General features: G+C 51.0%; 4 protein-coding genes across 4 annotated transcripts; 3 read left to right on the top strand and 1 right to left on the bottom strand.

Moving 5' to 3' along the window:
- Positions 1-490: 490 nt before the first annotated feature.
- hxkB (putative hexokinase) lies at positions 491-2,037 on the top strand (the record flags this gene model as incomplete). Its single annotated transcript, XM_056672823.1, has 3 exons — positions 491-653; positions 769-1,142; positions 1,267-2,037. 3 exons carry the CDS (start codon positions 491-493, stop codon positions 2,035-2,037), a joined length of 1,308 nt encoding a protein of 435 aa, XP_056536342.1.
- A 376-nt stretch (positions 2,038-2,413) lies between these two features.
- Positions 2,414-3,460, top strand: N7500_001678 (uncharacterized protein; the record flags this gene model as incomplete). The annotated part of the gene is made up of 1 exon (XM_056672824.1): positions 2,414-3,460. One exon carries the CDS (start codon positions 2,414-2,416, stop codon positions 3,458-3,460), a length of 1,047 nt encoding a protein of 348 aa, XP_056536343.1.
- Positions 3,461-4,118: 658 nt separating this feature from the next.
- On the bottom strand, positions 4,119-10,163 carry sec16 (COPII coat assembly protein SEC16; the record flags this gene model as incomplete). Its single annotated transcript, XM_056672825.1, has 5 exons — positions 4,119-4,690; positions 4,748-6,878; positions 6,962-7,229; positions 7,280-8,318; positions 8,411-10,163. The coding sequence occupies 5 exons, from the start codon at positions 10,161-10,163 to the stop codon at positions 4,119-4,121; spliced, it is 5,763 nt and encodes a 1,920-aa protein (XP_056536344.1).
- A 771-nt stretch (positions 10,164-10,934) lies between these two features.
- On the top strand, positions 10,935-14,714 carry N7500_001680 (aminophospholipid-translocating P4-type ATPase NEO1; the record flags this gene model as incomplete). The annotated part of the gene is made up of 1 exon (XM_056672826.1): positions 10,935-14,714. One exon carries the CDS (start codon positions 10,935-10,937, stop codon positions 14,712-14,714), a length of 3,780 nt encoding a protein of 1,259 aa, XP_056536345.1.
- Between the last annotated feature and the right edge of the window lie 304 nt (positions 14,715-15,018).

Consider the following 15,018-nt stretch of genomic DNA (forward strand, 5'->3'; position numbering starts at 1 on the left):
TAAGGTCCTAGTGGAGTTGCCGACACGAACCATTGCCGGAAGATCCGCCTTACTATGGGGGAAAAAATACTACTTGGTATTTTCTTCATATTTTTACATAGGACTATATCATATCGATTGCGAAAAATACAAAAAAAAAACACAATTCTCCTTGTTTAAACGGTGAGGAAGCAGTGTGAACAAAATTTCCCAAAAGGGAAAACAAGGCTATTTGAAAATAGCTTCAAGCATAGATGCAAGGGGAACGATTGAATATTCACCCAATTATTTCCTATATGCTCGGAACTCTTCATATCAGATATTGATACCGAAAAACCTAAACAAATTACCTATTAGATCTATTTCTACGATCACTATGCGGTCATGATGGCGTTCTCGGAACTGATGGCGCACATCCTGGCCCAGAATAGTGGGAATATCCCCGAGATCCCCGAGATTCTCCAGAGTTACTGAATTGCGGAATTGCAGAAGTATATTCTATCAACCCATCATGCAAGGGCTTCGTTACCGCCCAGATCTTCTCAAGGGTGTTGCCGAAGAGCTCACTAATGAACTCGAGAAATACGAAGGATGGTTTTTGCTCGAGCCCCCAAAGTTGAAAATGATCTCGGATCACTTTGCTCAAGAGCTAGAGAAAGGTCTTACCCTTGGGGGTGGGTCTATTGTTAGTATCAATTGACCCAGGATGATTTGATCGAGTAGATGCTGACTGGAATATCGGCGTGATGAAGCCTATGAACGTCACATGGATCATGAAATACCCAACAGGCCAAGAGAAAGGACGCATTCTCACAGTTGATCTGGGAGGAACAAATATCCGCGTATGTGATGTCTGTCTTTCCGTGGGGAAGCGAGAGTTCGAGCAACGTCAACGAAAGTACAAGCTTCCGGAAGAAGTCAAGACCAGCACAAAAGAGGTATTGTGGGGGTTTATTGCGGACAGAGTTGAAACGTTCCTCGGTGAAAGCCACAGTGATATCAATGCTTCAAACCCACTGCCAATGGCGTTCACATTCTCATTCCCAGTGGAGCAAAGGTCCATCCGCAGTGGGATTCTGCAGCGCTGGACCAAGAACTTTTGTGTTTCCGGTGTAGTAGGGCATGACGTAGTACCACAGCTGGAAGAAGCACTTGCGAAGAAGGTAAGATTACGTTAATTACCAAGGGAATCGGAGCTGATCGAACTAGAACATCCCAGTGAAGGTAGTCGCCCTCATCAATGACACGGCGGGGACCCTTATCGCATCACATTACAGAGACCCACAGGTAAAGATTGGTAGCATTTTCAGTACTGGCTGTAATGCAGCATATATGGAGGAGTGCCGGAATATCCCTAAGCTGCGTGATGCAGGCCTGCCCGAAGATGCAACTGTAGTCATCAACACCGAGTACGGCGCCTTTGATAACGAGGGCAAGGTACTACCCTTGACTCCCTTTGACCGTCAAATTGACGCAGAATCCGCCCATCCAGGCACGCAGATTTATGAAAAGATGGTGGCTGGTTTGTACATAGGAGAGATGTTGCGTCTGGTGATGCTGAGAATGCACGAGAAAGGTATACTCTTCAAGGGCCAAGATGTCTCGCGTCTTCGGACCGCGAATTCACTGGAGACATCATTTCTGTCCAGTGTCGAGATGGACATTTCAGAGGGCCTCACTGACATGAAAGAGGAGTTCAAGGAGAACCTCAACCTGGAACTCTCGCTGGACGAGCTGAAGGCGTGTCGTCATCTTATCGGCGTTATCGCGATGCGCGCAGCGCGTCTCTACGCGTGTGGAATTGCGGCCATCTGCAAGAAAAAGAGTATTCGTCAGTGCCACGTTGGGGTGGATGGCTCAGTGTTCAGTAAATATAGTATGTTGAAGGGACGGGCAGTCCAGGGCCTTCGTGATATTTTTGATTGGGAGCCAGACAGATTGGACTTGATTGCTCTTAACTCGGCCGAGGATGGGTCTGGAGTAGGAGCAGCATTAGTTGCAAGTTTGTCTCTTGACCCAAGCGAATTGGCAAACTGTAACACGGAGGAATATATGTAAAACTAAATGCCATCAAGTCGGGAGCAAGTTATGAGAAGAGACCTCGGGATGTCGTAGCTGTGAAATCGCCCATAGACGATAGCGATAAGCACTTTAGTTAAAGTCGACCCTCCTCCCTCCATCATCAACTCACACAATGCGGTTCCGAACACAATTAAGAGACAGCAGGACTTTCTCCAGTAAGCCAAATGGTTAAAAAAAAAGTTTGGAGCTGACCAAATCAGAGCTCACCGCGTCACTGTCCTCGCTGGGCAAGGTATGTTGGATGCGCCTGGAGTACGAGGTAATCCGCTTTACCATCATACCCGACCAAGGCACACAAGTGTGGGCATCAATACCCGTTGTATGCATAATAATAATCAAGCCTATCAGTCGTATGATCTCCCTGTTGACCGCTTGCCAGGGAACTATCTTCGATGAGACAACCTACGAGCTAGAATCCAATTCCGACGCTATCAACATCGAAGTCAACATCAGTGTTCTAAACCGAGCCCTACGCTCCGCCTGGGGCTCGACACACACACAGCTCCGCTTAACTAAAAAAGACAGAACGCCTCTCTTGGCATTAACAGTCCTCTCATCAGAATGGACAGATGGAAACATGGCCTTGGCCACCAACAATGATGCTGATGGCTCTGGCAGTAACCCAAACTCAGCGGCTCCAGCCGACACGACCGGCGATCGAGGACCACGCGAACGCCAAACGTGGATCACGCAAGAAATCCCCATCAAGATCCTCCACGAGTCAGCAGTTGAAGGCCTACACGAGCCGCACTGCCCAGACCCCGAAGTACACATTATCCTACCCAATCTAGCGCAGTTAAAGAGCATCTCCGATCGTTTCACGAAATTGGCATCCACAGATAGCAAAAGCCGTCTACCAGGTGTCATGGCGCCCGATGCGCCGGGGATGCAGTCTGTTTCTTTCAGCACAGCGGGCGCTAGCACAGCTGCCACGGCACTGTCCACCAACTCGTCTCCCAAACTTGAACTATCTGCTAATATGCATGGCTCGCTACGGCTTTCTATTGCTACGGATGAGCTGCGCATCGCGAGTGTCTGGTCTGATCTCGTGAATCCGCCGTTGGACCCTGCGCAGATGAGTCAGGAGCAAATGAGGCAACTTCCCAGTGAGCTTAATCGGAAGCGGGCAGCGAGTGAGGGATCTGAATCTGGTTGGGCAAAGGTGCGAATCGATGGAAAGGATTGGAGTCGCGTGCTCAGTATTGGAAGACTCAGTCCCAAGGTTGTCGCCTGTAAGCTTTTTTTTCATGATGATACTTGGAGTTGCCGACCAGGTGCAAATGCTGACTCGATTCTCCTTTCGTCATGGATAGGCTTCGTCAATGAAATGGCACTGGTCCTTTACGTTTATCTGCCAAGTGATTCGGGAGGGGAGGAATCTTGTATAACGGTGAGTTGATATTGCCGCAGGAATATATTCCATCAACCAAGCCTACTAACATTCGCGTTCTAGTATTATATAAATTCATTCACTACATGATACTGTGGATACTGTGGTACAACATGAGCTATGATCTTCATCTTTTTCAAGGTCCAGGCGTTCAAAAGTCGGAATGAATTATTAAAAATCATTATTAAAACAGATGTGTCAGGAACCATGCAAAAAGGGACCTCCAGATCCAGAAGTTCCGGCAAGCAACAAAATACTAGGCCAGGATAGAATAGTAGGGGGAGGGTGATATACACAATGCCAGGAGTACGAGCCCTTGACTCCATGGATGAGGTCGCGCCAAAGAACAGCAAAGATCAAGCTATGTGCAAAAGCAAGGATTCGAATGACGTTCAGTGAGCGGGAATGCAGAGAGATACAGTGTTTGTCGGGCAAAAGACAAGACACATGCAGTGTGCTGGCGTAATGACAAATCAGATAGTGACAGGGGGTTAGATTATTCAAGGGTAGGGGGGTGCAGTTCATTAAAGAAACCATGTGAGATAAGATCAAAGGCATAACGAAAAAAACAAACATAATGGAACAAAAGAAAGAGACATTATAGTACTTAGGTAGTCGGGAGACTGGTAAGTACCATGTCATCGGTCATTGAAATAATGTCCGATGGTTATTGGGCCATCACGTCAACGTAACGGCCCTTCTTCTTGCCGCGGACGGTGTTGCCCTTGCGCGCCTGAGGCGCACCAATCAAATCGTCGATTGAGCTAGCATGAGTCAACGATGAAGAGGGCCGCGGCGGGCCGCTAGAACTACCAGGTGGTGTTGGCATAGCCGCTCCCGTAGAAACGGACCGAGGCGCAAGACCGGGGAAGCCCGGGCTAGGTGACAAGAAAGGCGGAGCGGCGGTTGAGGAGGATTGAGGGCGGCTGCCAGAGGTCGGCATTGGGGGCATCGCAGGCATCGGAGACGCACCGTTTGGTGGCATGCTGCCCGAGCTCGCAGTCCGGCTAGGGGGAGCAGATCCTCGAGGAGGAGGTGGAGTGGCACGGACCGGAGCGCTACTGTTGGGATCTTTCTTGTTGACCCATTTCTTCAAATCTTTGTCGTAGTAAAATGAGCTCTCTTCGCCAAGTTTGGCTCTGATAGGGCCGCCACCGGAATTGTTTTCCTCTTTCTTGGCTCCACCGAACCAACCACCAAACCAGCCCTTCTTGCCAGATTGTTGGGCATCCTTCTTAGCTGTAGCAAAAGTCAGATTAGCAAGTAGTTTCAGCGATAGGGGTTTTTGATACATACCATCTTCCTCGGCAGCTTTCGCAAACGCTTCATTTGCCTTGCGATCATTCTCCGCCTTTTGGATAGCCGCTGCTCGGGCCGCAAGGTCGTCATCATCATCATCCATAATCGACTGCTTCTTTGGCTGCTCTGCAGTAGGTGGCAGAATGTCCTCCTGGGAAACATGGCCTGTATCTACACCAGCCGCGACTGGCTCGTAAGAAACCGGCTCGTAGGAGGAACTGGCAACAGGAGGTGCGTACGAGGACTCTGAGTCTGGTATACCAGCTGGCATACCAGGAGGGCCTTGGTAATAAGGAGACTCGCTGGATGTGGCAGTCTGTCCTGGAGGCTGGTAAAAGAGTCCATTGACCACAGGCTGTGCAGCTGGGGGAGCCTCAGCGGGTGACATAGCTTCTTCTACCGGAGCTAGAGGGATGTAAGAGGACTGGGGTGGTGTTGCTTGATAACCACCGGCGTTTGGTGACCCATAAATTGGAGGTCCATACGACATCTGTTGATCAATCGAGGGCGATAGTTCTTGTGAGCTCCGACGCTGTCCAACGGGCGGAAAGTAGGAAGCAGATCTCTGAGAATCCATTGAAGATCGGCCCTTAAATTGCTCGGGCGAGGCATTGGGCGCATATTGGCTCGACGGGTGATACTTGGACGGGCCGCCGGTAGCAATAGGCAGCGCTCCTGCTGCTGCTCCAGGATAAGAACCGTAAATGTCAGATACAGAAGGTGAGCGACTGATTGTTGGGGTACCAGCGACGTTTGCAAAAGGACCAAATTCCGCTTGCTCGCCACCCTTCCCGGATCCAGTCGACCCAGCGTCACTTTCATCGCCTGCCACAAAGCTATTGAAACGAGCCCACATAGACCCAGAAACTTTCTCCATGCTTGGCCTCGAGATCCAGGAGCCAGTATCGCTGGTTGTTTGGCGCAAACGTGCAGACAGCTCTTCAACTTCCGCAAAGAGGTGTTGGTGATAGTGCGGCGAGGGACGAGTGGTTGCTTTCAATGCCGATGCCACGGCGTCGCAATAGGCTTGCGCCTCTAGATTACGACCCTGGTCTACAAGGAACCTTGCGTTCAACATCTTAAAGGCCAACAAGTGTGGCAGGTTGGCTGTTGGGGAGTTCCCAAGAACAGAAGTGGCATACTCATAAGCCTCGGTCAACAATATAGCGTCCTGATCCATCAAAGAAGAAGGGCAACGCTGATGGTCAGCACCAAGGAGAACAATGTTGGCCTGTGGATCATCGGGACCACCGAAAACAGCAGCCCGCGAGAAGATGTAACAGAGGTGAGCCGCCTCTGTCCGTCCATAAGAAGTAAGCAGGCGGCCAAGGGAAAGTAGGGCCTGATGATCCTCAGAGCTTCGGTTACTCAAAACCAGCCCCAAGGTTTCCTTCCACTTGTCTAAACCATCGAGGGCATTCTTGGTAGTGCCCTGGCCATTGGCCTTGCTAATCAGCTGCAGACCTGCTCGGGCAGACGGGGGCACGAGTTCGTCAATGCTTTCTTCAATATTGCCAGCGAAAATCTCGTAGAGAGCTGCAAGTGATTCAGTGTTTGCGGCTTTTGATCTGACCTCGCGGCGGACAAACTCCTGCGTGACTTGCTTCGAGATCGATCTGTCCATGGTGGATGAAATGATCATCGCATGTCCCCAAAGACGTCGGTCGACAGCGCTCCATACGGCCTTCTCCCGATCACCACGGGCCAAGTGTAAGCGAAGCTCTTCCAGCCACTGTGCGTCAACAGCATCAGGCTGCGAGGTCATTTCCGAACCGGTATACCCCCCGGGGGCAGCTAAGCTGCTGGTATATGATCCGTCTGCGTCGGGGTCAGGTAAGTTGGGGAAGATGAGGTGGCGGAGAGACTTCTGAATCTCAGGGGAACCCTCCAGATTACCATCATTTTCCACCAGGAGCTTCACAACCTTCCATAGGAGGGTTTTTTCATCCTGGCGTTTGTGCATATCAGACTGAAGTTTCTCGTAACTCGGAAGGTCCGAATTTTCGAAGGCCGCAATCTTGCTAGAAAGCCAAGCAATCAAGTCCTTTTTCTTCGACTTTGCCTTGAGAGGCCCAGGGTGCTGGACAATGGTGTCGACGGGGGTAGCCATTCGCTCAGCTGGGATATCCTTGGTTCACCGAGAGTGGGTTGAATCATTGGCGCAACTTGGCCAACGGAGTAGCGAGGAATGTGCCTGGGGAAGCAAGATACAATGGATCCACCGAACCCGAACTTGAAGATCGGAGCACCCTTCCATCGCTCCAGGGGATCATGCTCCTGACCGTCGTTGGGGGCGATGAATTCCAGGTGCTGGGTGGGAGGCCGGGTTTGAGAAGCAGCCTGCATAGGAGCATACGGATTCACAGTTTTGGTCGGCGAGCCAGAAGCTTGCACCGAAGCAGGCCGTTGGAGGGTATCAATGTTCTGTCCATAGGAACGTGGACTCGTCAAGTCCCGGGCAGGCGATTGGGTCTGGGACCTGCGCGGAGGACCCATCTGCATATCGCTAGGTGGTGGAGACATGTACACATTCGTCGCGGGAGCAGGGGGGCAGATTCTGGAGCCGGCGCAAGACGGTGGGCGAATTCATCCAGATATTCCTGAGGGGCATAGCGACTCTGAGGCGGAGATGACTGCACAAGTGAGCCCGCACTTTCTCTCCGCGGTAGGCTGGCCGGGCCACTGATATATTGTGAAGCACTAGGTGGAATTTGGCCGAAGCCAGCTCCTTGCACGTGCGGTGGGGAAAGGTTGATCGCAGGCTCAAGAGATGGTGGCTTGTGTGATGGATCGGGTTGGTAAGAAACCTTTTCATGGTGTGCAAGCGGACTTGACGTCCGGGGCTGGAAAGGCAAAGTTTGGCCGGGAACATTGAGTGGCTGTGAGGCATAACGACTGCGACCCGAAGAGATGGGAGGGGGTGCAGGGGAATATCTCGGCAATGAAGGTGGCTTCGAGGGTCCTTGCGGGCCAGGAGGTTGAGGAGAGTACCTTGCTACGGCAGGAGGTCCGGCCGGGGCGCTCGACGCTAGGCTAGCATACGGATCCAACTGTTCAGGTGGCCGAAGTGTGGACTGGATTGGGACCCCGACAGGCTGTGGGGCCGGTGGGGAGGCAACACCATATTGACTCTGGGAAGAAAGGGGTGACCCGATCATGGTCGGCGCCGCCTGTGGATTAGGGGTGTATCGACCTGAGCTGGCAGGTCTGGACCGTGGTGGCGCCAGAGGAAGTTCTTCGTAGAAATTCTTGGGCGCAGGGGGAGCAGCAACAGCTGGGGTGGGAGGTGCCGGAGCTGGGAAGCCAGCTGCAGCAGTAATCGGTACGCCAGAAGCACCTGGGGGAGGAGGTGGAGGCATACTGGTTACTGCTGGAGGGATAGGCTTTTGGGCAACGACCGGCTTTCGCGGTCGGATATCATCTGGAAGGTCATAAGGCGATTTGTAACCCTCTTTTGATCGCTCAGCAAAACTCTCCCCCTGGTTGCGACGGGGTTTTGCGGTGGCTGCGAGAAGTAGGATGACATCGCAGCGGTGGCTGGCGGCGCAGTCCCGGGTAGAGAAACACCCTGCAATAGATCACCAGTGGACGGTTGATGAGGTGTGTATATGCTAGGAACAGGTCTTGGCTGAGAAAAGGCCTGAGTGGTCTGGAACGGACTATTCAAACCAGCCGACACACCATTGTGGGTAGGTTGGACGGGGGTTTGACGAATGTCATCCTGTGCAGGGACAGGCTGAGCAACTTCGGTCTCCAGCAGTAAATCGTCGTCATCCAATGCCGCCTCCCAGCGAGCAGCCAGATCATCATCTGGTGAATCACCTAGCTCAGCCTCCCACCTTGCCGCTAGCTCTTCTTCCGAGGGATCGGCTGTTGTCTGGGGTTGCCGCGACGCCGCCTTCAGGGCATCATCGAACTGCGCTGCAGCCGAAGTGTCGCTTACAGGGGAGTCAAGCGGAAATCCAGCCGATTTCAAGGTCTGAGACGTGCTCTTTGGGGTAAGATGAACGGCGGGATGATTTTCACTCTCTTCCTTTGTGGAAGAGCCGAAGAACTCGTCATCTTCATTCTTTCCCTCTGGCTGTGGAGTAGAGCTGAAGAAGCCATCTGCGTCGTCCGCATCATTGGAAAACACACTGTCGATAGATTTCTCTTCCTTCTGTTGGTACTGAGGCGAAGCCGGTGTAGATTCATCTAACAACGGAACGCCTTCCTCGAACCTGGACTCGGCTTCCGCAAAGATAGGCTTAGTCTGGGTGTTGAGTTGGTTAAAGAAGTCGTCCTCGTCAGAGTCCACTTCGCCACTCGGCTCATTTTCCCAGAAAGGTTGATCTTGAGTTGTTGTATCCACCTTGGCTGCGGTCTGATTTAGATGACCGTCGTCGGTCGGTGCAGAGGCCTCTCCAATAGGAGGGGTATTATCGGATTCCACCTTTCCCGAGCGAGACACGGGATCAAGTTGCTCATTCTCAGTCGGAGTGATAGCCTCTTCGGTGGAGTTGAAAACACCAGTACTCTCCTCGTCAAATGTCGCACCCGTAGATGCCGTTTCCTCAGGCGATGGACGTACATCCTCTTCAACTAACTTCGGCTCATCGCTGTCTTGGGTTTGAGTAGATGTTGAGGGAATCTCTAGGGTAGTATGGGAAGTTTTGCTAGGAGGTAGAGCCTCTTCGGCGGAGGGCAGAGTATTGCCAATGTCCTTCTCAAAGTTAACCCAAGGATCCTCCGTATCGGCATTCACCTCGTCTTCTTGTGGAAAGTGTACTTCGGTAGGGGCGGACTGAGTGGTATATTCATGTTGAGAAGTGTCCAAGGTGGCTTCGGGTGCTATTGTTTGTTCTTCCTCGGATGGTATAGTCTCTTTCAAAAATGCCGACTCAGAGGGGGCTCCTTGTTCACGTGGGACAGCGGAAGCAGCGCTGTCTATAGTAACCGGAAAACTAAGACTACACCCCACATCGGACTGGACTGGAGCTGGTTCGTTCTGAACTGGCTGCGCGGCCTGAGTCTCTCGCAGGGACGGCTTGGGGACGGTATCTGTAGTCTCGATAGATGGCGCGATAGGTATATGAGCCTCCTCGATCGGCTCTTCGGGGATTTGGCTGATCTTATCAACGGAATCAATGTCTGGGCAAACCGCCTGGTCTACCGCTGGTGATGCATTGTTCGCTCGCGTGTCCAAGCTCGTGTGTTGAGGCTGATTCGCGTCTACCTCATCGGTTATATCCCATGCAGAGAAATCCTCACTTTGTGTAGATATAGCGTCCGCGAGGTCCTTTGGTTCATTCGCCGCAATCGGCTCACCCGATCCACCCTCGTCCGAGCTCATGATAACAGGAGTGTGATTGTTCTCGGGCCGTGATGCCGGATTCCACGACTCCGAGTCATTGTCGGTCGCTTGGTGCGCCATATGTGCAAAGTTGCTCTCGATTGCCAACGTGACTGTCGATGGGGCGCGCAGTCCGGAGGGGCCAACCTGACACGTCTCCAATGACGCCTCAGCTGATCAACAATCTTTAAGAAAAACGGGGGTCGAAGATGTCAACTTAAAAATCCATTAGACGATGTTAATATCAAACAAGGCAAAAACTCAAAGAAACAAATTGATCATGAATGCATCAGTTGGTGGCGCAAGAAAAACCAAGTTGTCGGATTGTCCTGGAACACTGCGACAGCCAAAAGGCGATTTCAGCCTATCATACCCCAGCCAAACCTTCGAAGTCGCTGAGTCATCGGGATACTAGCCCCGGGGAGCTCCTAAATAGGAAAAACACAAACCCGTGATTCGGATTAACTTATGGTCCGGCTGGTTTATGCCTACAATAAGCAACTTTAAAAGTGCAGTATTACGTCAACAAGTTATGCACTGTGATTGCGTGTCCCGACAGGCAGTCATCGATTGTTCTTGAAAGAGACATTGACACGGTCCTCCATTTTGTATATTTCTGATATCTCCTGTGACTTTGGTGTTGATCATATTTGACACAAAGAAGCTTTTTGTTTCCCTTTTCGGCCCTCGCAGCGTCCTTCCACTCTTTCATCATCATGCTGCATATGTTTTTCAATCAATACCACCGCACATGACATATACTTGAGATGAACCTTCCTTTGATGCAAGGCCCAAAAGCACCATCTTACAATCAGCATTCGACTTAACTTGAGTCATATCGGATTCCCAAGAATGCCTTCCTCATCCGACTACCTACACCCCCTAGACCATCCCGATGCGCCAGATGCCTTCTCGGACTCGGACGATGACTTGGATCTAGAAGAGCTAGACCCCAGCACGACTTCGCCTCAACAGCCTCATGAGTCTCGGGATTATACTGGCCGCAAAAGAAGCTATGGACCAGGGATCGCGTTGCGCAACTTGCGTGTCGGAGCGGCAAGTCGGTGGAGACGCAGTGCATCTGGACGCGCAGACTTGGAGGATGATGCTGAGGCGTTTTTAGAGAATGAGGAGGAACAAGGGCTGCGAGACTCACATGCAAGTTCCCGGAATTTGGAAGATGATGATGCACCTCTCCTAGATCGCCGAGTCTCAACTCGCGATTTGAACGATGAACCTCCCAATAAAGGCAGCTACTTCCGATTCCCGGTATTCAAAACTCCCACATTCCTGCAGGGCAAATCAATTCAATCTCGACTAAGTGACATCGACTCTGAGAACCAACCTCCCCGTGAGGTACTTGTCGGCCAATACCAGGCTGCTAAGTATCCGGCCAATGTGGTCTCGAACGCAAAATACACACCCTGGAGCTTCCTACCGAGAACGCTTTACAACGAATTCTCCTTTTTTTTCAACATCTACTTTCTACTTGTGGCTTTATCACAGGTTATCCCAGTACTACGAATTGGTTATATGTCATCTTACATTGCGCCTTTAGCCTTTGTGGTTTCAATATCATTGGGCAAAGAGGCACTTGATGATATTGGTCGCCGGCGGCGAGACGCCGAAGCAAATGCGGAAGAATACTGCATTCTAGCACTAGGAAGGTCCAACGCGATGGAGGTCACAAAAAAATCGCGAGACTTGAAAGTTGGTGATGTGCTGAAAGTCCGCAAGAACCAACGCCTTCCTGCCGATGTGGTGATTCTGAAGAGCATTTCAAATGACTCAGGCACTCCTCGTCATTCATTAACGGAAGAATCCGTACCTGAAGCGTCTTCCGACTTGCTCGAACCAGGTGAGGGATCGTCTGAGCCCATGGCCACCACCGCACCGCAGAGTGGTGAAGGTGTCGAGAATTCACCTGCGGGTGATACTTTCATCCGGACTGATCAGTTGGACGGTGAGACTGACTGGAAGCTTCGTTTGCCTTCCGTGTTGTCTCAATCGCTCTCTCTGAATGACTTGGGTCGACTACAGATCACAGCTAGCGCTCCTGATAAGAGAGTAAACGAATTCGTTGGGACTATTGGGCTGGGACCACCCACTGGATTCTACGATGCTCATGTTGACAAGTCATCTGGGCTTCCAAACAACGACGGAACGTCTGGGCCTGTGGAAAGTCAATCAGCTCCCTTGACAATCGACAACACCGCCTGGGCCAACACTGTTCTTGCGTCTAATACCATCACCTATGCCGTCATCATCTATACGGGATCTCAAACCCGGGCTTCGCTTTCGACTTCTGCATCCCGGTCGAAGATCGGCTTGTTAGAACTTGAAATCAACAACCTCACCAAAATTCTCTGCGCTCTCACACTTACTCTCTCCATCATCCTTGTCGGTTTGCAAAGATTCCAACCAACAAACGATAAGAAATGGTACGTTGCGATCATGATCTATCTTATTCTCTTCTCCACAATTATCCCCATGAGTCTTCGGGTCAATCTGGATATGGCCAAGTCGGTATATGGGCGGTTCATCGAACGGGACAAAGACATTCCAGGAACGGTGGTCCGCACCAGCACAATTCCAGAAGATTTAGGAAGGATCGAATATCTCCTCTCTGATAAGACGGGAACGTTGACGCAAAATGAGATGGAGCTCAAAAAGATTCACGTTGGTACGGTATCATACGCCAATGAGGCAATGGACGAAGTCGCCTCATTTATTCGTCAAGCTTTTGCCTTCTCGGACGGTACCTTAATCACTCCTTCGACTGTCTTTGGAACACAGGCCGGCCATGCCACAGCACCTCGGACAAGAAGAGAAATCGGTTCTCGCGTCCGGGATATTATCTTAGCGCTTGCTCTCTGCCATAACGTCACGCCGACCACAGAGGAGGAAGACGGCCGAAAAGTGACGAGCTATCAAGCGTCATCGCCTGATGAGATCGCCATTATCCGATATACCGAAGAAGTCGGATTAAAGCTAGCATATCGAGACAGACAAAGTATTGTCCTGGAATCTACCGACTCGAAGCAGGTTGTGGTCCGGGTTCGCATTCTCGACATCTTCCCATTCACATCTGATTCCAAGAGAATGGGGATTATTGTCCAATTCCAGCACAATGAAAACAATCTTGAAACCGGCAAAGACGATAGTGAAATTTGGTTTTATCAGAAGGGTGCAGACACTGTCATGACGACTATTGTCCAAGCGAATGACTGGCTTGACGAAGAGACTACGAATATGGCTCGTGAAGGGTTGCGAACCCTCGTTGTCGGGCGCAAACAAATCTCTGCACAACAATATGAGGCTTTTTCCGCCAAATACAAACAAGCGTCACTGTCTTTCCAAGGGCGAGATGCTGGCATGGCAAGTGTTGTGAGCGAATACCTTGAACAAGATCTAGAGCTTTCCGGTGTGACTGGTGTAGAAGATCGGCTGCAGCGCGACGTGAAATCCTCTCTCGAGCTGCTACGCAATGCGGGTGTCAAGATCTGGATGCTGACGGGTGACAAAGTGGAGACAGCACGTTGTGTTGCTATTTCTGCCAAACTGGTCTCACGGGGTCAGTACATTCACACAGTTACCAAAGTCACAAACAAGTCGACTGCACAGGAAGCCCTTGACTTTTTGCGCAACAAGACTGATTGCTGCCTTCTGATTGATGGTGAATCCTTGAACCTCATGCTCGGCCAATTCAAATCAGCTTTCATCTCTGTCGCGGTGCTACTGCCCGCCGTGATCGCGTGCCGATGCTCCCCCACTCAGAAGGCTGAGATTGCCGAGTTGATTCGTCAGCACACAAAGAAGCGTGTATGCTGCATCGGAGATGGCGGCAACGATGTCTCGATGATTCAAGCCGCCGACGTTGGAATTGGTATTGTGGGCAAGGAAGGCCGCCAGGCCTCTCTAGCCGCTGATTTTAGTATAACACAGTTCCACCATATCACCAAGCTTCTAGTCTGGCACGGCCGTAACTCTTACAAGCGGTCAGCTAAACTAGCACAGTTTATCATGCACCGCGGGCTGATCATCAGTGTTTGCCAGACGATGTACAGCATTGCCAGCCACTTTGATCCCAAGGGCCTGTTCATCAATTGGCTCATGGTCGGCTACGCGACTGTTTACACCAACGCACCCGTTTTTTCTCTCGCCTTTGATCGGGATGTCGACGAGCATCTCGCCAATCTCTACCCAGAGCTCTACAAAGAGCTCAAGACAGGAAAGAGTCTAAGCTACCGCTCTTTCTTTGGCTGGGTTCTCATTTCTGTCTACCAGGGTGCAGTGATCCAGGGTCTCTCTCAGATATTGTTGGATACCATCACAGGGTCGCGCCTGATTAGTCTGTCCTTCACGGCCCTCGTCCTCAATGAGCTTGGTATGGTTGCCACTGCAATTACAACCTGGCACCCGGTTATGATCGTTTGCCTGATTGGTACGCTGCTTATATATGCAGGCAGTGTTCCCTTCCTGGGCGAGTACTTCGACCTTAGTTATGTGATCACCCTTGACTGGCTTTGGCGAGTTTTCGCTGTGCTGGCTGTGTCTCTGGTTCCGGTCTGGGCTGGTAAAATGATCAAACAGTCCTGGCACCCGCCAAGTTACCGAAAAGTTCGCGGATAGAGTTGGTGCTTGTCATGGTTTCATTGTATGATAGATTCCCTCGCTTAGATTTTTCATCTTTCTCTTCTTTCATTGCCCTACCACCGATCTAGTATTGTGTGCCTCTCTGTATATTCATCTCAAGCTCTTTTTTTTTCTTGAGCGCATCTAGCATCGGGCTCCTTCCGGGTCCATCTTATCAGATCAATGAATCACTTTGATTCCATCCTTAGATGGTTCATCCTCTACGCAGTACTCGGTATCAGGTTTATTGGTTCTTGTGAGTACCTTCGTTTCGCATCGGGAGGGGGTGCTGCGGTTATCG

This window comes from Penicillium coprophilum (assembly GCF_028826855.1).
Source record: "Penicillium coprophilum strain IBT 35676 chromosome Unknown utg000002l_segment0_segment0, whole genome shotgun sequence".
In the NCBI taxonomy this organism is placed as follows: Eukaryota; Fungi; Ascomycota; class Eurotiomycetes; order Eurotiales; family Aspergillaceae; genus Penicillium; species Penicillium coprophilum.